The sequence below is a fragment of the Labrus mixtus genome, chromosome 15 (genome assembly GCF_963584025.1).
Source record: "Labrus mixtus chromosome 15, fLabMix1.1, whole genome shotgun sequence".
NCBI classification, from domain to species: Eukaryota; Metazoa; Chordata; class Actinopteri; order Labriformes; family Labridae; genus Labrus; species Labrus mixtus.
Window position 1 is genome coordinate 12,859,506 of NC_083626.1, and position 25,252 is coordinate 12,884,757.

At 42.0% G+C, this 25,252-nt stretch overlaps 1 protein-coding gene across 4 annotated transcripts in view; it reads right to left on the minus strand.

The window, feature by feature from the left end:
- The window catches only part of samd11 (sterile alpha motif domain containing 11), an 85,565-nt gene that overhangs the window by 20,320 nt on the left and 39,993 nt on the right, over positions 1-25,252 (minus strand). For all 4 annotated transcript variants that reach the window (XM_061057825.1, XM_061057821.1, XM_061057823.1 and 1 more), the window contains exons 3-5: positions 17,660-17,835; positions 9,517-9,626; positions 275-367 (exon numbers count right to left, since the gene is read on the minus strand). In XM_061057825.1, coding sequence (XP_060913808.1) covers positions 275-367; positions 9,517-9,626; positions 17,660-17,835 — 379 coding nt within the window. The remainder of the gene's footprint in view (positions 1-274; positions 368-9,516; positions 9,627-17,659; positions 17,836-25,252) is intronic.

Sequence of the window (25,252 nt, forward strand, 5' to 3'; positions counted from 1 at the left end):
TCCGATCACCCAGGATGGATTATTGCAAGGCATAAACAGGGCTTCTGTCTGCATCTGTGAAATGCAGTGTGTGTGTGTGTGTGTCACCATCACACTAACCCCACAAAAAACAGCAATATTAATTTCTCCATCTGCAGTTGTTTATCGCTTCTCTTACACTATAACACTCAATCATCTTGCATTCCTTTAAAATAATTTCACCCATTCCCTCTCTGAAGATGCTTGTCTGCCACATCTGTAACGTCTTAACACAAAGTACAGCATGAGGTTTTACCTTTGGGGGACACACTGCGTGACTTCTTACTGTCAGAGGGACACTCGCTGCTGCTGTTAGGAGAGAAGCTCTTCCTCTTGCCTAGAAGGTCATCTGTGAACACAAAGAAAGAGGGACAGACAGTCAGAGAGTAGGCTGAAGTAAAAGCCTGATATCAACACTCTGCTCTACCTGTATACATGACAGCTGCTTTACAAATGCAGCGTTAGAGGAGTGAGAAAGAAAAAGGGCCACAGAGAAAAAAGTGAAGGGGAGAGAGAAACAAGCCACTGGTGTCTAGAGATGTGCCTGTTCTGTCAGATATAAGAGGGGCCTGCATCGTTGTGGATGACATATTTGCCCAGCTCATTCCCATGTGTGTGAATGTGTGTGTGTTTGTCTATTTGAGGAAGGACGGAGGGCTCTTTCTTTCTGCATCCTGCATTGTCTCTTTCCAGCTGACGGTCCTCAAGTCAGTACATTTACATGCACAGTTAAGGCAAGCTACCGTTACAGCTTGATTAGGCCATTTACTTCGAATACTGTGCTTGCCCTGTATATATGTACCGATTGAGAATCAATTTATTGATGGAAAATGTTATGCTATGGTAGGTGGTGATATGCCCCCTTTAGCAAGTTACTACTTGACCTTCTTACGGCTGACCTTGCAAACAAGTTAGCAACTTAGCAAACGGCAAAGAGGTGGTTGGACGTAGAACCGTGAAAATATTGGACAACTGTACAGCTCTTTACATTTCATTATTACTCTATGCTTTACTGTTGGTTCAGATGTGATGGTAATATCCTAAGGCAGACAACACACCACTTCTGCTGTGCTAAGCTCTCATGAAGTTTGACTTCTGGGTTGAAGCCCGGCACAGGGCGTGGAGCATGAGCAAAATGCTTAGTCCGGTTTGGGCCTGTTTGAGGTGTATGCATGTGAGAATGAATCGTTCTCTAACTGCATTATCTACGTGTGTTAGTCCAACTTTGAGAAATTCAATTTAACATTTCACCCGGACAAACATGCTTACATGTATTTTAAAAGTCCAGTTTTAGTCGGACTAACACAATAAATCTACTTTTTTCCTGTACTCACCATTCTTCCTCCCTCTCTTGTTTTATTTCTTGTCTTTTCCAAATGTTGAAACAAAAGCTTCAGAGTGATCCAAAGTGCATAAGAGCCTCTCAGCTGCTTGAGAAATTTCTCTCATCCTGCTTTATGTCTGTATCATGTCTTTATTTTTCAGGGCTTTCTTTGTAGAAGCACAGCAGCCACTTCCTTCTCTCTTGTTGCTGTCCTCCTCTTGAACACACTTCTGATCTTCATATCTCATCTCTCCATCTGTTTCCTTCTCAACTCCTCAAGGTGGGTATGAAACCTCCTCACAGCAGAAGTTCTCTATCTCTCCTGCCCCTCCCTGCCTCCACCTCCTCCTCCCCCATGGTGGCCTCCCCTGACGCCAAAGAGGAGCATCCAGTGTACAATTACTGCACCTCCTACTACCTCTTCCTCCACCTTTCCTACCCTCTCATCCCTCCTTTCCTTTCCACCCATTTGCCTCAACCCCACCCCACCCCGACCCAACCCCCCAAACACATCTCAAATCAATACGGGCCTAATCAGGGAGGGAGGGGATGCAGAGCACATCGCACGCAGCGCCGGCAGGAAGGAAAAAGCTGTTTGTCATTGCTCTCCCTCTCGCTGTCTCTTTCTTTCTTTCTCTCTCTTGCACCTTGCTTTTTCTCTAACTCAGTTTATTTCTCCACTCAGACAGCCAAGCCTTTCTCTTTTTTCAGGCTTTGTCTCTCTCACTTCTCTGTGCATATTTTTAGGGAAGGGGGGCGTATTTTACCCTCCCTGAAGGAGAATGGTTCCTTTCTCTTTTCTGTCTCTCTTTTTCAACGAAGCAATTTTTCATAATTTGCACAGCATGTGTAAATAGTACAGAGAAATGATGAACAGAGGGTAAAATAAAAGAGACGTAATTTCATGGCAGTACCAGAGCAAGCAACATTTCTGTCATGTGTACACTCCTGATTTTATTGTTACCTTAGCAACCAGTGAACGGTCAACAACTGAGACGTAGAGCTAGAGTGGAGTCTGACCTTAACCTTTAACCCATCACCCAAACTTATGTTCTTTCTTCTCCATAACAAGGAACAGATATGAAGCGAGGGAAAGAGACAGATAGAGACTTAGACAGGACTCTGAGGATTTTGTTGGGAGCCCTGGTGTTGATGAGAGGTCGAGCGAGCAAACGATGAAGGGAGAGAGAGGAGGCTCACTAATGATCCAGTGTTTGATGTTGCCTCTGAGGTCCAGAAGAGATCCACTTCTTATACTATCCAAAGGAGACAGGGAAGTGAGGGGGAGGGACACTAATGGACAAGTGCATGCAACCTTAACCCCCCCACACACACACACACACACACACACACACACACACACACACACACACACACACACCCACCACCACCACCACACACACTTTTATGATTTCTACTTCTTCTGTCATCTCCATTATCATTCCCCATTCTGTGTTTCTTCTCATTTTCAAATATTGTTCAACACATTTCTTTCACTGGTCTCCATCTATGAAACATTAACAAAGAGAGAGAACCCCCATTAGTTAAAGCCCCTCTCTTTCAAAACACACACACACACACACACACACACACACATACATATGCTTACACCCACACCCGGAGCCTCTCATGATCAAACACACACACTTGAGCCGTCTCTTGAGCAGACCTCACTCAAGACACCGCGTCTCCTGAGCCAGTGCCCAAGGGCCAGAGATTTGAGGGCGGAAAGCTTTTAAAGCCAATTAAATGGGGCTTCTTAGAGCACCGCCGCTCCCTTTTAATGCCCAGCCCTGAGCTCTGCTAGCGTCTATGCTAACCCTTTTACTCCCACTAACAACGCTGACAGTCTACTTTGGTACCCAGGGAGATTCCCTATCACCTGCTTGTTAATATAGACGAAGAATTATGGATTCAAGAGTTTTAATTTTAGTTTAAAGTTTTCTCTGTCAAAAATATTTAATATTTAAATGCAAATAGCTAAAACTGCTATGATAAAGCACTTTGTTTTTGCCATTCAACATCAGAAAACAGTCTCCAGGCTAAACACAGAGTATTGTAGCCATTGCCTCTGTTCCATTTACTAGTTAACCTCCTCCTTATCTTCCGTTTCTCCCACTGAGAGAAAAGAGGGACGAAAACAGAGGAATCATATAGAGAAAGAGGAAACAGCAGGACCTAAACCACTTCTCTTTCATGTGACACCACCAGGCGAATCATCAGGCAGGGGAGCATTCCTCTTTTTCCCCCAACTCTCTGATTTCCTCTCCTCCCTCAAACTTTAGTCCGCTTCCTCTCCTCTCTCCATCCCATGGAGCGTGGTGACAGCTCAGACAGCCAGACTCCTTAATTCCTCTCTTACTCCGTTAATCTGTCATCTTTATCAGGCTGGGGAGGGGGGGAGCTGTGAGAGGAGGGGGGAATGACAGGCGGGGACGTGGGGTGGGCCGCCAGCCGCAGCCCCCCGATCAATCTCCACATTACAGCTGACAGAATGGTGCTAATAACTTATTGATCCCCCCTCTGTGCGCCGGGGCCTCCGCCGGCCCTGAAAGCCCTGCCATTGATTGGCTTACAGGCCGATGCAGCTGGGAAAGAGAGGGGAGGAGGGGGGAGGGGGGAGGGCTGATGGCGGCTGATGGAGGTGCTTCTGCTCACGCTAAGGGGAGGATGCGCCACTTCTGACACGTGCACTTACACAAACAGCAACATAGCTGCTCTGTTTGTCATGTTGTGACTTTTTAAAAGGGAAGGGAGAAATCAAGAGGGATCGGAAAGAATAACACAATTAATAAAGAAGAATGGTAAGCAAACATGATTGTGTAGACAACTGACGAAAAAATGTCTGACCATTAAGTGTAAAAAAGGTAAATGGTAAAGGACTTGAGCTTTTATGAGATTGTAATAAACAAAAGCCACTTTGAAACTCAATCTAGTTATGCTTCACAATAAGAACCTATACAGGCTATGTAATGTGTGTTATAAACAGTCATTCTAAAGGCCATTTGTGTTTTACTATAGGTCCTGTTAAAATCATCTGGTCATCAGGTGGTAATGCACAAAAAGAGATGATTCCAGAAGTAGTAAATTGTCCAGATTATCAGGTTTTAAATAATTCACCGGTTTAAGATTGTGCCATACGATGCAATTTATTACGAATTAATCAATAAAAATGGACATAAACAAAACCTTTCAGTGCTCTAAAAAAGTGTTTTTCTGTCCTTAACATGAATAACATCACAATTAAGTCTCCCTGTTATTAATAACTAATATTACAAGCAGAGGGGTCAAGAATTTCTTAATATGAGGGGGCACTGATGGCCTACCAGTTCAATTGCGCTCTAAGCATGTACCTACAGTAGGCTGTTTATCCTCCAAGCAGGCGGCCTGAGTCTAACCTGCGGCTCCATCCCTGCTCGTCATTCCCCACTATCTTTCCCTGATGACCTACTCTATCCTCTATACTGTCTAATAAAGCGCATTAGAGACCAAAGTATATATCTTAAGAAAATAAAGATTGCTTTATATATAAACAGTTGTGTTATAACTTCTTATATGATTTGGTGAATTTGGTGAAAATCGATCTACTGATTGAAAATAATAATGATACCTATGTTCTTAATCACATGCTGTTTTCTGAGCGATCTCAGAAAGATAGTTTGTAGAATCAATAGACTGAGAACACATCACTGATGATGAGTCCAAGGGCATCTGTAGGATGTATCTTTCATCGTTAGTCAGTGTTGCCTAAAGTAGAAGACCATCAGCACAACCACTGATTGGAGAAGCTGGCCACAGTATCAACATAGATAGAAGCTAGGCTATGAACGCTACAGGTGGGTTATCAAAATTAAATAACTGTTTTTAACTTACTGTCAAACAGCCTTTTCCTTTGATGTTATATTATCTCAACTGTGGATTTTAATTATTACTAAGCCTGCCACTCACTGTATTATATCAGCAATTTATAGAAATGACAACAATTCATGATTATGACATCACGACAAAATGCATTTCACAGTGAAGACGAAAAGATCGTCTTAAAAACCAGAGTTAATAGGAAAAAAATGACTTGGAGTCAAGACAGGATAAACAAAGTAAAGAGAATGTTCTGTGGTTGTGTCTTTTCATTTCAGTATTTTGCACAATTGCCGTGCTCTTCAGCAAGAGTCTACGGGGCTTTTTAACAGTGGTTTTACATGATCTACAGAGAAATGTAAACAGTCTGAGTGTTAATATTTATATTTGAGGCAGCTAGCAGTCTAAAGTCTGCAGTAAACAAAATAATAATAATAATAATTATATATATATATATATATAGCACACCCTGAAACTAATATTGATTTTGTTAGGTGACACATTAAGAGCTATTTAATCAAATCTGCACAACCCATCAATAGTCGTTCATAACTAAGCTTTTGTGTAGGAACTCAAACCAGCTTCACCAAGGGTTCATGTTGACCATTGATATTTACCTCATAAGGCCTTAATTCAGATAAAAAAGTTATCTATTTAAATGCACTGCTTGATTGTAAAATCTCTAATAGTGCTTTCAAAAACCTTGATATTTCGAGGGTTAGCCGTACGTGTGAACAGCCACATTTTTCACTTTATCTCGAGTTTCTCCTGCTAGCCCCCTAGTATTTTTTCCGCAGAAAGTCCGAATGAGCTGATGTGAGAACACAGCAGGATATAATCAGGAGAATTCATCTCAAGGGAGGGGCAGGTGACGTTCACTCACTGCGAACAGTGCTGTGAACAGACTGTCTGCATGTGTCCGGTTTGATCTCCACACACGTTATTTAACTGCTGCATTTCATTTGTGAACAACTAGATTAGGAGAATTCCAGGGGCAGTCCTCCTGAAATTCTCTGTATTATTTCTGATATCAGAAATGATAGATGTGTGAAATCAGCTCATGTCTCAAGCATTCTTGCAAGAATTCTTGTACTCACAGTACCTTTTTCAAAAATATGCATGTTAACATTCTAATAAAAACACCAGTTAAGTCACAGGCAAGTAAAGGCTAAAATACAACTTTCTTAAATTCATACTTGTGTTTGTCTTACATCGAGTTTTAACAGAGAAACAAACAAATAGTTTTCATCTACTGACCATGTCTTGACAGTTGAATTAGTGCATTGTATTACTAATCATAAGTAGCCTTTTTGTTATGGCAGCAAAATGATATTCCAATGAAGCGGGGGGATGTTCTAAAATATTTACGACCAACACTTCCTTTTAGCTTCTGTTTAATTGAGCTAATATCACCAGAAATCCTGGAGTGTTTACTTTTGTTTAAAATTGCTTTTTAATACTAATCATGTTATAACAAGCTGGTAATACTTTAAAAGCAATCCTTGCTCACAATCAGTTTGGAGGGAAAAAGTCTTGCACAAACACGCTGGGCTGCAGATTCACACGCAAGCAAACATCTAAAACCAGGCATTTAAAACCACACACGGAAAAGTGTACATGCTGAAACGAACACACACACACACACACACACACACACACACACACACACACACAAATGTGCACAAGCCCCAAACCACTGCTACAACTCTCAACCACACACACACCGACAGGCTATAACTGCCTCTGGGAGTCTGAGTGCAGGGAGCAGAGGAGAGAGAGTGTAGCAGTCCAAAAACACCTTATCTGCCTGTTTGAGTCTCCGGTCTGACCACAGAGCCACGGTTTACAGTCTCCACAGGCAGCCAGACTATCAGCGTCGGCGCCCCTGTTCTCTCCCTCTTTCTCTCCCCCTCCCTTCCCTCCTCCCTCATCTAACGGAGCCTCTGAATAGCCAGCGGCTGGGGAGTGAAGAGAGGGAGGGAGGGATGGAGAGGAGAAGAGAAGGAGGGAGGCAGACCTCCTGTCTGTCCCTCAGATTTAATTAACGGCCCACTCCGGCGCAGAGACGACCCAGCAAGCCTGCTTCTCTTTCCTCCTGACCCACACACACGTGCATACACACACAAACACACAGAGCCATCCGCCGCCATAGCTGCTGCCTGCCCTCCCTTGTTACCACCACCGCACTCATTCATCTCTCTTTCCTCTGTCTCTGTGTGTCCAAATGTTTCTCCCATCAGTGCATCTCTGTCTCTTATTTTGCCCTCTTATTTCTCTCCTGCCTTACTCTCCAACTTTCAGGTTCTCTCTTTCGACAACTCCCTGATAGACTTAAAACACTTTTAGAAGATACGTCCAATAGTACAGCTGACTGACAGAACAATGTAAACACAATATCATAGAAAGCGAGCTGTGTTTACCATCTCATCCATCCCAACATCAAATAATCCACTGCTCTTAAACTTCATACACCCACATGTGTATTTAGACGCAAATTTGAACGTGTGTTGATTTCGCGTGGGCACGCATCTGTATAACTGTGTTAAACTGTGTGTTATTTGTGTGCAATTGTGTGTTTGTGAATATGTGTGTGTGTATAATTTCACTGGCAGACAGAATTAGAGCCAGTGGCTGATCGGATTGGACTTGTTTACAGACACAGAGCGAGCCGCTTAGGCAGCGCCTGTTAAATCTCCCTTTAATGGTCAACCGGACAGATTTTTAGGGTTTTGGACCCCCTCTGGTTTAGGCCACACGGTGCTCACCCCCCTCCTCCATAAAACACCACCCACCCACCTCTATCTTTGTGTCTTTCTCCATTAAGATAACTACTCAGGGCTCTGATTTCTCCATTTAGTTTATCAGCTGATTAGGCCGGTATTTGGGTGGAAATCCGTCGCAAACCAGGGTTTAAGACACTGACTGGGCTGGCTGTTGAGCAGTCTAATTCCACCCACCCTGGCTGATATCAGAGGCACCGTATGGACAATTAATCTGGCAGACAGAAAGATGAGCGCATAGAGAAAGAGGGTTTGGAGGTGCTAGGTCTGGGCTGATTATGGCACTTGGTGCGCCTGCGTCTAATGGTATGAGAAGAAATAGGGTCAAACCCTGGGTAACATGTAAAAACATAGGAACGCTCTTATATTATAAAAAAATATATATAATATCTTTAAAGTTTACTATGATATTTTCTTTTATACATAATATCTTTACTATAATATAAAGTACATCTATCTAATGTATCAATCTGTTGTATTTGCTAATGGGCTGTATCCAATTCAACCAATTTTCATATATACCATAAAAACTATTTCATTAAGTAATAAAATTAAATACAAGTTAAATATGCAATAATATTTTGATTATTGTGTGTGGAAACTGGTTTTGGTGCCAGTTAAGCAATGTTGCCCTCAAAATTAGGGACAGCTTTGGCTCAGAAGATGGAGCGCAAAACCAGAAGACAAATCAGAAGATCAAGGCTTCCATCCCCAGCTCCTACACTCCCCTCCACCACTAGTCATACTTACTCATTAAATAGGCGGTAAAATCCCAACAAGCAGGTAAGCACAGTCTATGCCACATGTTTGTGAATGGGTGAATGTGGCATGTAGTGTAAAGAAATCTAAAAGTCAGATGACGTTTGTGTATTTTATGAGCACGATATATGGGACTCAACACAATATATAAACATATGTCATTAACTAACCCAAAGAGTCAGAAACAGGTGAAGTTGGCTGATTGCTGAAAAGTGATATCAGTAAAGGCTGTTTTATAACCACATGTCTTTGATTGCACACTATCCTCATACAAGCTTCTTGACAAATAGCTGTGATTAAATGCTTTCTGTGTTCTGTCTGTAAGCTTTAAGAAAGGCTCTTAGTGCAGACACACACACACACACACACACACACATACACACACACATATACACACACACACAAGCCCTGTTCCTCTGCTCACATGAAACTGGATTAATGGCAAACAAAGCTATTTATTCAGAGGTAATTTAAAACAGGGGGTTTAACAAAAATCCTAGAGTGCAGAAGAGAATGTGGGAAGAACATTAAGTAATCAACTTGAGAGCGACCCCCAGGAATGAGTAATAAGCTTATGTTAAATTCCCCCAATCACACAAATTAGAGCAAATTAAATGGGTAATGGAACGTTTACATATGTTAGAGGAGATGTGCAGAGGGATATATCAGCAGCACAGGGGCAAAGGAAAAAAAGAAAGAGATAAAAACTAAATAAAAAAAAAAAGAATAAAGCATTCTGTCCAACCTTTAAGTACACACAAATACTGAGGGTCCTACCTGTGTGTCCGGAACTGGTGTTATGGTCAGAGTCTGACTGGCCCTCAGGCATCCCGTGCTGTCTGGTGTGGTGCAGGTTGGAGATGATTGTAGAGAGGTCACTGTCACGACTGTAACACACAGACACACATACAAACACAGGGAAAAGAGGATTAACACGTTTAAAAGCAGCCCCAAACAAACTATATTCCACAAAGCAATCCAAACCAGTTTGTGATAAAGCAGCAGAGCGTGAATTCATACTATTTCACACTCTACTTACCACACAAATCCTCCATCCAGAAAGCACTGTCCCCTCTAAATTGCATACCTCCACACAGACTCAGCAGCTACAAGTGGCTGTTCTGTCAACTGGCTCTTAGCTGTGAGGTGTGTAATACATTCTGACAGACTACCGCATCCAGCACTTTTGGGTCTCATCCCTGCTCATCTTCCACGGTAAGATGTATTAACAAACATATTCACAACTCATAAGTAGTTTAGAAGCTTAAAACCTGATTAAAGCTCATTTTTAAATCAGGCTGCCAACAGCTGTTAAAGAGAAATAGAGCAGTAGAATAACATGAAAACACAGATGGCAAAATTAAAAAGGCGTAAGCAATTATTTTTCACTTGTTTGTGATGTCATTCCTTAAGACAATGAATGTGTTTCCATCCTTCTTTTCCATTGTAATTCCTTAATTCAACAACAGGTCCTGTTCAATAAAACTGCCCACAAGTCTGTCCCTACCCTTTAGCACCCAAAGAAGGTGCAGTACAAGGGTTTTAGAGATTAGGCCAAGATCTGGTTGGAGCTGCTCTGCCCTTCCAAATGCTCCACCAGTCTCCTGTCTTACCGCCCCACACCATTGGGCACAAACAAACTGTGTCATTGAGGTATTTCATTTGCAATCTGATTACCATCGTGATCACATTAAATGGCATAATGATGGGAAATCAGCGCTTAAGAGTTTGAGAAGACTAAAGCAGCTGAGCTGTACAAGTGTAGACAATGTAATGGCAAACAGCTTGTGTGGAGAGAGAGCTACACATTCAACATGTTTTAGCCTAAATTCTAAATATAATATATAGGTAAATGATTGACATATTGTATATTTTGCATGGAAGAGCGTTCCAGAGCACCAAGCCCGTTTAATACGTTTTAATTTTACTTTATTTACATAATTGGTTTGTAAACACATTATTTAGACATGGCAGTTTGATGGTGTCAGCAGCCTCCCATGTCAGCAGGAATTTTGTTTATAGGCTTAACTGGCTAACTTTATTGAAAGCAGAATCATCTATGAAGGGGGTCTGGTGTGACACAGCAAGCACAGTTTATGGGACAGAGGCAGTGAATGGTTCTTAGCTGCCACCACGATGACGAGGCCACACTGTTTGCGGCTGCTGGATTTGGGTTTTTACAGTCCCATGATTACAGGCTGCTGCTGCTGTAATGTCAGGCTGTCGGTCGCCAAGCTGTTTCCACACGCTAACAGAAAAGATGAAGGAGAAGTGTGTGAAGGGCTTTAATGCTGGCCATGCTGGCTTCACCAGTCACCTTTCAGTCGCAAAGAAGTACTGACTCAGAAAACGGTCTCAGACAAAACAGTCACAACCTGTTGCTTAGCGAAGGCACACTTGATTGGACTCAGGCTGAAAACTTTTTGGACTAATGATAGACTTCTTTTTTTGGGAGAAAACTTGCCAAAATTAGTAGCTGTCTGTGTCAGAGAACTCAGTCGTTTTCTCCAAAAGGAAAATGAGATGCAGGGAGGGTTTTTAAATTGTTTTTCAAGTCCTATAATGATGTATCTGCGTCATCCAGTGTCTCCAACAAACACAAATAACACAAACTTCAGTAACACGCTCCTCTGTGAGAAACTGCTGCAGGGTTTATCCAACTGCAGACTGAGTTATAACACCACTCTTTGTCTATCATTTAAATTGATCATGAGAATGCAATCCTGAACTTCTCAGAGAGGTGATGGGGTTATTATCCTGTGGAGAAGTGGCCGCTCTAAGCCATGAACGGCAAGGGCATTGTTAGTGGGGTAATTAGCGCACTTTTTCCGAGCTGTCCCGCCTTGGCTTGGGCTAATGAGGGCCTAGCCCTATCTCCACCCACCTCTGCCCTCCCTCAACTCCCTCCCCCTTCTTCTCTGGGTTGAGGCAAGGTCATACTCAAGCCCGGGAAGATGAAGGAGGGGGGTGGTGATGGTGTTTAAAACCCAGTCACCTGAGTCAGCGCTCCCTCAGGAGCTCCTGCGTTAGCTGGGAAGGACGGGAGCCTCAGAGAGGATGGAGGGGGGTTATATTGTGGCTGTTGGGCTCGACAGATAAGAGGGACATGAGCTGGCTTCTTATCACACAGGTGCACGCCGGAGACAATCATCTGATCCTCAGCTCATCCCCTAACTTGTCAATACTGGCCCATCATCCCTGTCCGCAGGTCAGACACACTGACCCAGATAGCAGGATAACTAATATGAGTTAATACTCAAAATCTGTCATGGATACTATTGGTATCCAACATTAGATGTCTAAAGTAGGAAAGTTTCCTGATTAGTGGAAATATCTGACAGGATCAGAAAAAAAGCCAAAGAATCCAGCCAACCATTTGATGCTGAAACATTTTGGGCTTCAATGGCTCAGACATCATCAAGTCCAAATTTGTACTGTTTTTTTCACTATTTCTACTCTATGAATTTTAAATACACAACCACCTATTACTGTTCCCACTGCTTAGCGTAATATGTTATGAAGATTTTTATACAATTTAGCAGTAATAAAGATTTTGATATATTCTTGAATCAGGTGTCTTTACAATAAAAATAAAATAAAAAACAGAAAAATGTTGAGGATTTAAGTAGATATTAGTAATTTGTTGTGGCTCATTCTTTTGTTAAGAAGATGTTGTGTTTCCCTCTACCATTACAATAAGTTTTACTATTCAAAATGTTCCACGCCACATGAAAAGCCTCTCCTCCTGGCAAAGAGAGGCGACTCTGTAAATGCCCAGTAGTGGCCTGCTGTGGCTTTGGCACGCGGAGCTGAGGTGGCGGGGCTGGAGGTCACAGTGTGAGCTGGCAGAAGCTGGCAGCCCAGGCACCCTGACGCCATGTCTCACACCACCACTGGGAAAGTGCTGACAGACAGACGGCAGGGAAGGTGGAGGGGGAGAGGGAGAGAGAGAAAGAGAGACAGAGAGGAGAGAGCGACCGAGACAGAGAGGAGAGAGCGACCGACACAGGTCCCACTAGCTGTGTATCATCTAATGCTCGCAGGTTCACTGTGCACCCGTCCTCTGCTCTAACATGGTCTACTCTAAAAGTAGAGGTGGCTCAGTGGAACATTCCAAACCTTCCAGGCAATACGTAACATCTGACAATAGGACTGAACAAAACATTGTTTTAACATCACAACAGTCTATGTGCAATACTCACATCCAGGACGATGTCGATCGTTTGACTTGAGACATGTCATGTTGCCACTTTTCTATTGTTTGAACTAAACAAAAAGTTTTCCATTACTTATTCACATCAAAAGTCTGTCTGGTATCAACTTCAGTGGTCGCAGAACTGACCACTGTGCATGCAGTTATGAGTCCGTGTGTCCCTTCATGTAAAATGTGGACATACAGGAGACGCTGCTGCTGTCATACACTCCGGCATGGTGCTTGAGGCAGATGCTCCTTTACGTGAGGCAGATTTAAATTGAGAGTATTCCAGATAACAGGTATTTGTCTGGTAATGCTGTGGCTACAGTCGAAGGCTGGATCCAGTGTGTGATTAAATCAGGAGACGGTTTAGATTTGAAATCAGAAAATGTCTTTAAGATTCAAACAATTCAAAGTATGATTGTTAGATTGAAATTTAATACATGTACAGGTATATACAAAGAAACTGCATTTATCTGGTTACATTTTTGGTTGTTTAAGTTAAAAAATTGCAGTATATATCGCAGAAAGATCATTTTTTTCCAATATCGTTCAGCCCAATTCAACTACCACTGAAAAAAAAAGGTATGGACTGTTTACAGATTAGTACTGTACTTTAGAGTACTGGTCATCTGATGCTCCCAGAAAATTATAACTATTAGAAAATATTCATCATTTGGAACACACAATACTCAAAGCAGGAATAGGGATGTATTTAAAGTTTTTTTTTCTGATTCCTCTGAGCAGGGATACACAATTGTCATGCTGCTCACAGCTGGATCGAAAAGCAAGCCGCTACTGAGAACCCTGCAAGCAGAGGGGCTAATGAATAAATACAGAAATAGATACATAAATAAGTAAGAGTAGCCTGGCTTCTCTTCTCCTTTTTGTTACTCTGCTGTACTGGCTGACATAATGTCAATAAACCAGCCATGGGAGGTAAAAACACAAGTGAAATAGAAGCCCACTGTGTGTCACGAAGGCTTTACAGCTGTAATCCATGCATTTTCTGGTTTAGCTGTGAACGTCTTCTACTCTTACACACTGTCCTTTTTTTGAGATTGTTTTGTTTTTATAGCTATCCTACTTCTTCCTTTCCCACTTTAAAAAAATAAAATAAAAGGTTTTTAGGTCATATTTACAACAGGGTGATTCTGTGCCGTGGATACTGTACGACAGCACAACTTCAACTGATGTCAATATGACAGCACATGCTAAATGTTTACCACGATGTTCTTTACATGTGGACGTGATGAGTATCAGGCTCCATACAAACACCAAATCTGAGTCTTAGTTGTTGAAAATCCACTGACCATCTTTTCATTCATCCTGTATCTTGACTGGGAGTTGATAAAGAAACACTGCTCTATTTGGAAACCCAATGTCTAGCTGCTAGCCAACACCCAATCAGTTTGCTGTGACTTTGTTGCCATGGTGATTGAGTGTAAACAATGCCAGAAATTGTTGATGCGGAAAGCTTTTCTAGAAAGTTATAAAACCACCAAGCTCACTAATTGGTGCTTTAGGGGGAGAGCCGTCCCTGACCTCTAACTGGCATACGGCAATGACACTGTCGTTCAATAAAGCCAGAGGACAAAATGTCAAATGCAATAGGCATACAGAACCAGCACAACATCAGTGTATTCCTTCCTCTGTGGCTATGATGCAGATTATGGGAACTATCATTTAAAACCATCATCTGCCCCGTCAGCGGGGGTAACGTATAAAATCCATGGTGGTTGCCGGATAATTACCCAGACTCTGTCAGCACTTTTCAATCAAAGCTTTGTTATCTACGGCCGACTAAAACAAACACTATAAGGTAGCATTTGTTTTGCCCCGGAGTATAAGACAGTAAAATCTTAAGTTACCTACATCAAATATTTAGACCCTCAGATGAAATCCATAAATCTGCGTAAACAAGTCCAAGTCAGATAAAAACAATCTGCAGCACTGATAACACACTTATGATGAACAATGGTGAAAAGAAAACTACATTTTGTTTCCTGTGTGTTTTAACAGTTTAGAAGACAAGAATCTTTAATATACACCTTTTTCTAAAATCATTATTTGATTGGCTCCGTGGCTTGGCTTTTCGGTCACTAGATATTATGTGCTTATTCAGCAGAAGCGGGGATCAATGCAGCACAAAGTAAACTAATTATGCATAGAGCTATGAACATTAATCTGGTTTAGAGAATGTGGCAGGTTTATGATGAACCTGAGAAGACATCAGGATAAGAATGAAGGAACTTCAGTTAAAACTATTAATGACATGCCACCTGAAGTCTTCTTTTGCTGCATGAGGCTTTATGAATGTGAATAAATATATTAAGAAAATATGATTGACACATAAAGCTTGAAAGTGTTCATGTAGACTAAATTGTATTTACAGTAGGCATGTCGCACAAACCAAGTGGGTGTGACACAGTGCTGCCGCCAGCCTGATGATGTGTGGATGAGACAGCACAGATACACTCACACATGTATACAGGGGCCCCTTATTTTTCACATCCATTGGCCAAATCCAATTTGTTAAGACCCTTCTACGACTCACTTACGAAGCTTCGGTCAATGGAAATCACATTTCCGTGATTGGACATCCCATTATCCTGTTCGTCCAGACCTGCACTAGGGGGATAAAGCAGGCCTGAGACGGATGCCCAGGACAGACCGGAGCAGCGGCTCCAGCAAGTCCGTCGCCTTTCAAAGGGTAAAAGCCTGACATATTAGTCATAAGTGTTCTTTAAATTCATTATCATCTTAACACGCCAGCGGCACAAGTGTCAGGGGGAGGGGAAGCCCTCTTAAACGAGGTTAGTGGATCCGTTTAAAGCTTCACAGTTGCTGTGCTGTCTGCCGTGTCACACGCAAGTCTCAAGACATGAAAAACATCCCCTCCTGTAATAAGGTTGCACAAGCTGCTTATAATGCAGGCGGGGACTTTCTGAGGTTAATCAATGAACAGCTTCTGTATTATATCCATCCTTAGCACAGCTGATTCCTAAATCATACAAATCTGAATCTGCACATAACTAATCAAAGATGCACATGATATTTTTCTGCAGTTTACATTATTTAGTCTGTGAAATACTGATTGTAAAGGGAGTGGAAATAAACTTTTCTAGATCAGAGATGCAGCTCTGTCCTGAGATGCTGTTTAGTTCAATCTAAAGGGGTGACCTTACTGTAACCCTGCATGTGTGTTTTTGAACGTAGGATGTGAAATATAAATATTCACAGGCTTTTAGAGAATGGAGTCCACATTTTCTGACTAACCCAGTCTCAGGGGCGCACTCACACTATGCAAAGTTGTCCCGTATTGTGCTTAAGCTCCTCCTCCCCATTCCACAGCTGGCCTGCACTCACACTGCTCCAGGACTAAACAGGCCTGAGCGCGGTTACCTCTTGAACATAACGTTGTAATACAACACATGAATGTATTTATGTAATTATGAAGCGTGCTTAAGTTTACAAGACAGACGGACTAAAAAACGGACTGAAAAAAATAAAAAATAAAAATAAAAGGGACGAGTCCACGTACACATCGGAGAACAACACAGAGAATATGACAGCAACGTTACCGACTTTTTGGCTTATATTAAGTCATTATTAATCAGATACAGCCATTCCACGCCAGGATTTGTCGTTAAAGAATGATGTCCACATTATGTACCTGTGCTTGTGCTCGTGCATGAACTGTACAGTGCTGAAGCACACCTCTTCCAAGCGTGCGAGGGCCAAGGAAGCGTTTCATGCTTGGGCACGGATCTGAGCACTCACACTAGTCAAACAAACTGGACTTTATGGTTGAAGCGTGCTTGGGCACGGTACGGATTGCATAGTGCGAGTGCGCCCATAAACTCCTGAACACCCTATGACATCCTTCATTATGTAAATGATCTGTTTGGATAATAGGTCCATAGTCTACGATTGAGTTAGACTAAAATGCAAAGTTTCAAATGCAAATCAAAAATCAAAAAGAACCAATGTTTTTTTTTCTTTATGTAGTGGAAAGGCTAAGGAGGCTGCAGGATTTTAAGTGTTTTTGACTCGAAACAACGATGCTGAATTAGTTCAATGCCATGACATAAAGATGTAAATTACTTCAGTTTTATATGAAATGCTCTATGACCCAACCGTTTCCAGACACAGTACAGCACAGAGATGAGGCAGACAGTGGTGACTAAGGTGACTCAGTCTTTCAACATCAAGTCAAGACATATACACTCAGACTTGGCAGGAGCAACAAACAAACCGACAAACCAATTAACACTTTCAAAGCTCAGCACACACGCTTCCAAAGAAAATCCCACAGCAACAGCCATGAGTACATTTTCGAAACACTGATCTTTGTCTGTTTATGCTGTTTCTCATAATGTGTCTCTAACACCTCAAAATTATTCAACAATCACTCGTAATGAAAATTCTGCACTTAATCTAGGGTGCCATAAAAAGGTAAAATACATACTGAAAAGAAAGAGCAGCTAAGGCAAGGACATTTTATAGATATATATTTTTTACTAAACTGACTCAGAGGCTGGCATGACATTTTCTCCTTATTATGATTCACCACATAATGTAGCCTACATACTTTAAGGAACAATAAAAGCCTATGCAATCATGACAATGTCCGTCAATAAACACAAACACACGTAGAAAAAGAAGAGAAAATCTAAATAGTACATTGTCCTTGAATCTACACAGAAGTCATAGAGTCCTCACCTCTTTCTCATGATACTGTAATGCAACTCGTCTTCCTGCTTGATGTGGGCATGATCCCCACTGGCCCGCTCGCTGCCTTCACTATCGTCACTGCTGAAGATGGAGGCCAGCTCCTTCTTGGGGACCCGGTTGGGAGGCAGGGGGATGGTACGTTTTTCAGCCAAGCGCCCGCGGTTCTGTATAACAACACCACAAGGAAAGTGAACAACTTTAGTACAGGATTAACATTTAGATCATTTAGTTACTGTGTGGATTTATTTTTTTTTAAGTTTATACAAATATTGAGTCAGATCTAACACCTGTTTGCATTAATTAGCTAAAAGTACTGGATAAACAGCCAAACAATTAGCAAGAAGTGAACAATGAGTCAAAATAGCTCTGTGTTCCAGATGTAAGAACACGCGCCTTGTTTTTGGTACAAACCCACAGATATTCACTTACAAATGATGTCCAAATAATTGCAGTATGATTTTTTCCCATGAAGTGAAGCCCTAGCTCAAAGGAACACTGGTATAATATGGCGGGCAGTCTCAATATCAGGTGTTTGACATTATCTGACAGGGCACTTCCATGTGACAAAAAATGGTTTGGTTGGTTTTGAGAACAAAAATGGTTTAACAGCAACGATAGAAACATCAGTGTAGCTGAATCAAAATCATTGTCACCTGCAAAGCTGACATTCAGACTCCAGCCAGACACCCCTAAGCCAGGCTGTCAATACATGACATAGTAATACTGGAAAAAAATGTTCTAATAGTCTGCATTAGGTCTGTAGTTGTGATTTAAAAAAAAACAATGTATAACTTAAAACTCATGGGGGAAAGTTGGACTATGATTTGAGTGTTTATTTTGCTGCAAAGCCGCCAGCAGTAAGAAGAGAAAAGAAAGGATAAACAGGAGAGTGTGGCCCTGGGGGTGGAAGGAAGTGAAGCTGGGCGACCTTTAATGTGACCTGAAGAGGTCACTGCAGATTAACAAGGTCCTATCACAGAGAGAAGGGAGGTGGGGGAGAAAGACAGACACGATAGAAAAGCAGAGTTAGAAGGAGAGACGTGGAAAGTGTAGGAGAGATTGAGCAGGGGGAGGAAACAGGAGAAGGGTAGGAGAAGGGTAGGCTGAGGAGAAAAGTTAACACCAAGAGAAGAGAGGGAGGGCAGATGTGGGTTTGTACAGGAGAGAGAAGAGATAAGGTGAGCGGGAAAAAAACAGAATGAAAGAGAATGTGGTGAGTAAGAACATTAGAGAGAGAAGGCTCCACGGAAGAAAGGTCTGTCCAGAGTGAGTGGACTTGGATTTGAAACTTTATTCCCTCTCCCTCTTCTTTCTCTGTGCCTACATCTCTGCTCTAACTCCCGGACGCCTTCAGGCCCTCCAGCTATCCCTTCCACCACACGCAACCCCACTCTCCACCACTCCCTCCATCCCTCACTCCTTCCATCCCAGGAGGCGCGGCAGCGTGAGTGGCAGGCAGGGGCAGGAGGAGGGATTTGGGGGCTCTTAGCCAAGAGGCAAACAGGTGCAGCCCCTCTGGATCTCTCAAATGGCAGACATTAAAAAGAGTTTGGGAGGAGGGGAAGACAGAGAAAGATGAAAACATCCCCCAGGATGAGCAGGCCACAGAGTTCTGCACATTTCTCTGTTTTATCATGCCATGCCAGAAAAGAGGTTTTACCTCCTTTCTTCTTTCCTGTTGGAGCTTTCGCCAAAGTTCTGCTCTGGTGTTCGAGGACAGTGGATCACTTTCTGCTACTTCTGCTACTTCCACACAACGCCTACTGTAGAAAGTTAGTGCTGAAGCTCTGATGGCTCATTACAGGAGGAAACATGAGTAACAAATCTCTTAAAACAACAGAAATGCAGTTTTCTATGGAGCTACTACAGTCACACTTCTTGGACACAGACATCTTTTAAATACAAATGTTCAACTCTCAGTGTCTCTTCACTGCTGTCTTAACAATGTCAGGGACAACACACATTTGCACATGAGATCCACACTTACGACCTACACATGCACACACACGCACACATCTATTCCTGTTTCTTAGAATTCCCCTCTAAAGCGGGTATTTTACTCAGAGCATGCTAGAAATATCGTGTATACAGGAATAGTTTGTCGGAGACCAGTCGTGACTGTGGCTGTGTGAGTGTGTGTGTGCAGACAACCACCCACATGGCCGTGACATACCCAGGCTGACAGCCCCCGTCAACCCCCCCCTCTCTCCCTCCTCTCTCCTCCCGGAAAGCCCCGATCCTTTCTTTAGTGGCACTGACGCAGAACTGGGGGTGAGCTCCCACTGCTTCCGGCAACACTTCCGCAGCACGGGGGAGGGCTCTCCGAAACAAAACACGAAGAAAAACACACCCCTTGCAGCCCACGTAGGAGCGCTCAAAGGAAGGGCGCCTGAGCGCGCCGGCTCGTATGCGCACGCACTAACACAGGCGTCTGCACAGAGCTGAGGCAACCTTACTGTGTGTGGTCAGCCTCCTTTCAGCCATGGAAAAAAGTCTCTCATAAAAGATCCGCTAAAAGCACCTCTATGAATATCACCTCCCACGCTTTCTGTCTGACAGGCAGCCAAAAAATATATCTGGGCTTCACATTTAGACTAAAAAGAAAAAGACAAATACATAAAGATGCACTACAGATACAGAGGACACACTAACCAACTTATTACACAATCTAGGATGATCATTCAAATTGTGTTACTAGTACAGGACAAACGTAAAAAAAAAAACTTCCAATACATGAATTATCTCAATTTTAAAATGTATATCATACATACTTCACACATATATATTAATACATCTCTTAGAATAACAATAGAAGTTGAACTTGGACTTAAAACTGTGAATGATCCAGACAAATTCCTTAAGGGTGCTATTGTGAGGTTAAGCACAGAGAAGCGCAGGTGTTTATTAAAGTCACATAACAGATAAATAAATAAATATATATATATCAGTATTTACAGTTGAGAAGTTTTCACATCATAACTTTTCTGAATTAAAACAAAAAGTTTCTGTCCTATATTTCAGTATTTAAGTTACACTGATTTTTTAAACTATATATAAGGACTGTTCTAAAGATTGTAAGAAGGTAGCAGATATCGGTATTAAAGTTTTAATATTAAAATCAAGTAAAACAGTTAAATATGTAGCATGAGCAATATGCTTCCATTGTGAATTCCTGTAACTCATTTGGACCACAGCCTTGACTCCTACACTTAGAACAAGTGATGGTTCAAAAGCAACAAAAAGCATATGCAGTGAAAAGGTAATATCTCAGCTACCTGTTGGCTGGTGAAGCAGAAATTATAAAGCTATTCAATGTTTTCTCTACTAATTTAATTCAGACTGTTAAATTAGCTCTTGATGGAAAAAGAGAACTAATAAGAGTGTTTTTTTTTTCTTTCTCCTTGCGTTATTTCCTGAAAGGTGCAGTGCCCTGCTGCTGGCTCCAACCAGCATTAGTGAGCACACTCCCACACACACACACACACGCACACACACACACACACGCACGCACGCACACACACACACACACACACACACACACACACACACACACACACGCAGCGGTAGCCGCCCGTGACATTCCTGCAGCTGCGGCGCTCTCTCTCCCTCGCACGCGCCCCCCCAGCGATCTCCCTGGGGGACGAATGCCTAATGAGTCACGCGCCTGTCTGCCGTTACCTCGCAGCGTGTGTGTGTGTGTATATCTGTGTGTATCCAAATGTGTGTGTGTGTGTGTGTGTGTGTGTGTGTGTGTGTGTGTGTGTGTGTGTGTGTGTGTGTGTGTGGAGGCGGGATGGCAGCCCGACTTGGCGCGAGCACCAGGGGAAAGGGGGGAGGGGGAATGAGGAGACGACAGAGAGCGGGGAAAAAATGAGCGTGAGGGGAGTGGGAGAGGGGGTTGAAGCGGTCATTACTGCGAGCTGAAACAAGGCTGTAACAAACAACTTGTCTGCTGTTTGTTTGTGTGAGTGTGGGATCAGGTACATCTTAATGTAAAAGTTACTAAATCATACTTCAGACACACCTCTATATCTCTGACTCACATGGAAAGCAATCTCCACATTTTCACAGGTGCACCTACGGAAGGTGATGAGCGACACATTTGTCAGCTTTCATCAAATTGAGTTTGCTCAGTATGCAAACATGACCGAATTACTGTAAATAATCTGATTAACGTAATAGTTGACCCCATAATAGAGTTTAAATTATTTGTTTGATAGTCAGGACATTGTTTGAAATGATGTAGAAAACCTCTCATTGGTGCTACTATAGGCTACAAGAAGAACTAATTGTGGTGGGTTTTTTTTTTCACTTCTATGTTTATAGAAACATTAACTGTAGTCTATTACCTCTCTGGTGTATGATCTGCCTCAAACAAGGGAAATAAATCATAAAAAGGCCACATAATAAATGAAAAGGCTTACAGTTCCCTGATATGGTTATTATCAAATCTTTGACATCCTCATAAACAAATGCAAAAACATGAACAAATACATTAATACAAACTCCTCTGTATAACACACTCCCATTGAGCCTTATTTAGAGTCAGCTGTGTATGTGTTTAACCCCACATTTTCCATTATTTTGCAAGACACTGGTTATAGTGTTTCCTTTCAATAATAATGTCAGTATTTGCTAAATGTGCATGTGAGCATGAAACATTTCCTGTGACACCTTAAAACTACGATGTGTCACATTTAGCAAGTTTACTTTAAAGCAAAGACGACTGCCTACTCAGACAGAGCTATGGTCTTGTTGTTCTTAGTTTATAGAGGGAAAAAAATGTATACACCAAGATAAAAAAAAATTCTCTTTTTTACCTCTTTTCAACAGGTGTGACATTACAAATAGAGTCAGTCTGAGATGAACAATTTAAGTCGATTCTTTTGAGGTTTCAGGTTAATCTTAGTGATACGAAGTTATTAAGAAGCGTGGTAATGTTGGATGTTTTTATTATTATTATTTCTTTTTTTTAAATGAGTCTAAAAGGCATTAAATTCCTTATAACTGCAATCATACTCAGACTTGGCAAAATAGATCAGATGCTGGATAACTTTGTGCTGGTGTGTGCCTGTGTGTATGTGGCTCATGTACAGATTAAAGGCAACACTTGGTTGTTCAAGGCCGTGTGAGAAAAAGAAAAAAAAGTGAGAAAGCACTGTAGGGCGGACAGGCATGCGACCAAGTATCCCCCAGTACACACCCTCCCACCCACACACACACACACACACACACACACACACACACGCTCTCCTACACCCTCTGCCCTCACGCGCTGAGTCGAGCAGGCAGTTGCAGCCCAGTGGAGCGGCACAGGGCAAAGGGAGGGGGGATGGGGGGCATTGCACAGAGGGCGAGAGGCGGCGGTGGGAGTGGAGGAGGGGGGCTGCCGGGACGGCGCTGGGAGGTCAGTGGCGGTGCAATCAAGCGTGCCTCTTGCTTCCACTCTACCTCTAGTTTCTTACTCTTCTTCTCTCTCTCTCTCTCTCTCTCTGTGTTTGGTTAGGCCCACCAATGCTGCAGCGGGGGGGCTTTACGCACAGGTAACAAGCCACTTTCCCCCACACAAATACAAAGGAAGTGAAAGAGAGCATGTGGCAGAGGTTGGTTCAATTCAACTGATAATCCTCTTGTGTCGGTTTAAAGTATATTAGATGTGATACTAACATTCATTAAAATCTTGTTAAGTTCAACACACTGGAAATATATTGATTAATTACACTGGAACTAACAAATGCAATACAACATTATTTAAATTATACCTCTTTTTAAGTTTGAAAACATCTTCTTTGCTAAGGTTAAGAAAAGTTCTTGACTAAACTAGAAATGCATCTAAAAAACAAATCATTCTAATGGTCAGCAACAGTTTAGTTGTAGAGGAATAACCAAGATAAACTCAGGTGAAATCATACGCTGTCAAAATAGTATTGAGCCTACATCTAACAAGCTATTAGTCCTCCTCATGTATTTTCACATTTGCAAAAACTTACAGAATGCAGACAGCACAATTTTTCACTCTGACTTTACCTGCACTGCGCAAAGTCCGGAGAGCTGATGTCTGAACGCATTGAGAAAAACTCCGCGTACGACCATTGACTATGCATTATGACTTTGTAGCACATTTTTAAAAAAAATTGTTTTTATTTTACTTTTCATAAAACTTTGAGTGTGTACAAATTACGATTGCTAAATTTCACTTAGTATAAAGTATGTGTGGGCTACCTTGAGTGTTTTGATGATAGTGTGATAGTTAAACCAAGCAGTTCTGACTGAGCCTGAAACTATCAGAGGAAATCATGTGGCGATCAACAATCGCAAAAATACTTTGTGGACACACACACACACAAACAGATGTTGGGAGGAGGATTTTAGAAATATCATCATTAGCCTGTCATGATCAACCACATTTGGCTGATAGACAGATGCTTCAACTTTTTTTTGGTGCCTGTTAACATACACAGTCAGTCCGTGTGCTTCACTTTAAAGAATCTCACTCACATGTACACACATACAACTACACATTCAGCTCTGTACCAATCTCTATCATGTTGCTGATTTACTTAACGACACAATTGATTCCTATTTGCGTGGATCTCAATATCAACAGACTCTCAATGAATCTCTAATCTCAAAAGTAAAGTAAACACACTCGACACGACCAGTTTGCCACACTTCTGGGCCAGTGACCGATTCTCTTGTTACCATAGCAACATAGCTTAAGCAACTCGCAAGCAGAAACCAGTAAACATATATCACAAACATTTTTATACAGTAGGTGGTTGATCTATGAAGACAACTTCACATCAAATAACAACTGAACTTCTTTTATTTCACTCACTGTGCTTTCAGTTGAATTATCTGTTCCCCATTAACCCTAAAGGAAACGGCATTATGAATATGTAATAAGAATACGCTGTAAGCTATAGGCAAAAGAGTGTGTGTGTTTGTGTGCATGTGTTTTGTTTGTGTTTAATTCAACTTTGCAAGAGGAGCCCTTGATTGGAGGAGGTCTTTACGAGCCGGAGGAGGGGAGTGTAATTTCCTCCCGGCCTCCGCCAGTTCCGCTGAAATAACAGAGCAGAGGAAGCCCTGCTCTCCCAGGAGGAGACGCACACACAGGCACACATGCACGGACACTCATGAACACACACAGCAACCACGCAAGTCAGCCAGCAATAGCGGGTGTGCAAATAATCAGAAATGCAAGGATAAAGACCAAGCTACAAACAAACACTTGCACACGAAAAACACAAACAGAGCTAAGAATAAAATTCAACATGCAATGTAATATTGTGTATAACACTGTATACATGCAAGTTTATAACATATGGTACCCCACACAAAATATAAGCAGCATGTAACAACTTCAGGGGACACATCTGGGATCAAAAGGCTAAACAGAGAGATGACACTCCTTGACACTGAGTTAACGAACATATCTCAGTCATTATTATTAACTTACAGAGCGCAGATAATCAACTTTATCAACACAACTAAACCTAAAACTAGTGAGTGAAAACAGTTCAGTTGGTGTCTTGTTGTTGTGAACAGCTTGTGCTCAGGCCGACACAGCGAATTAAC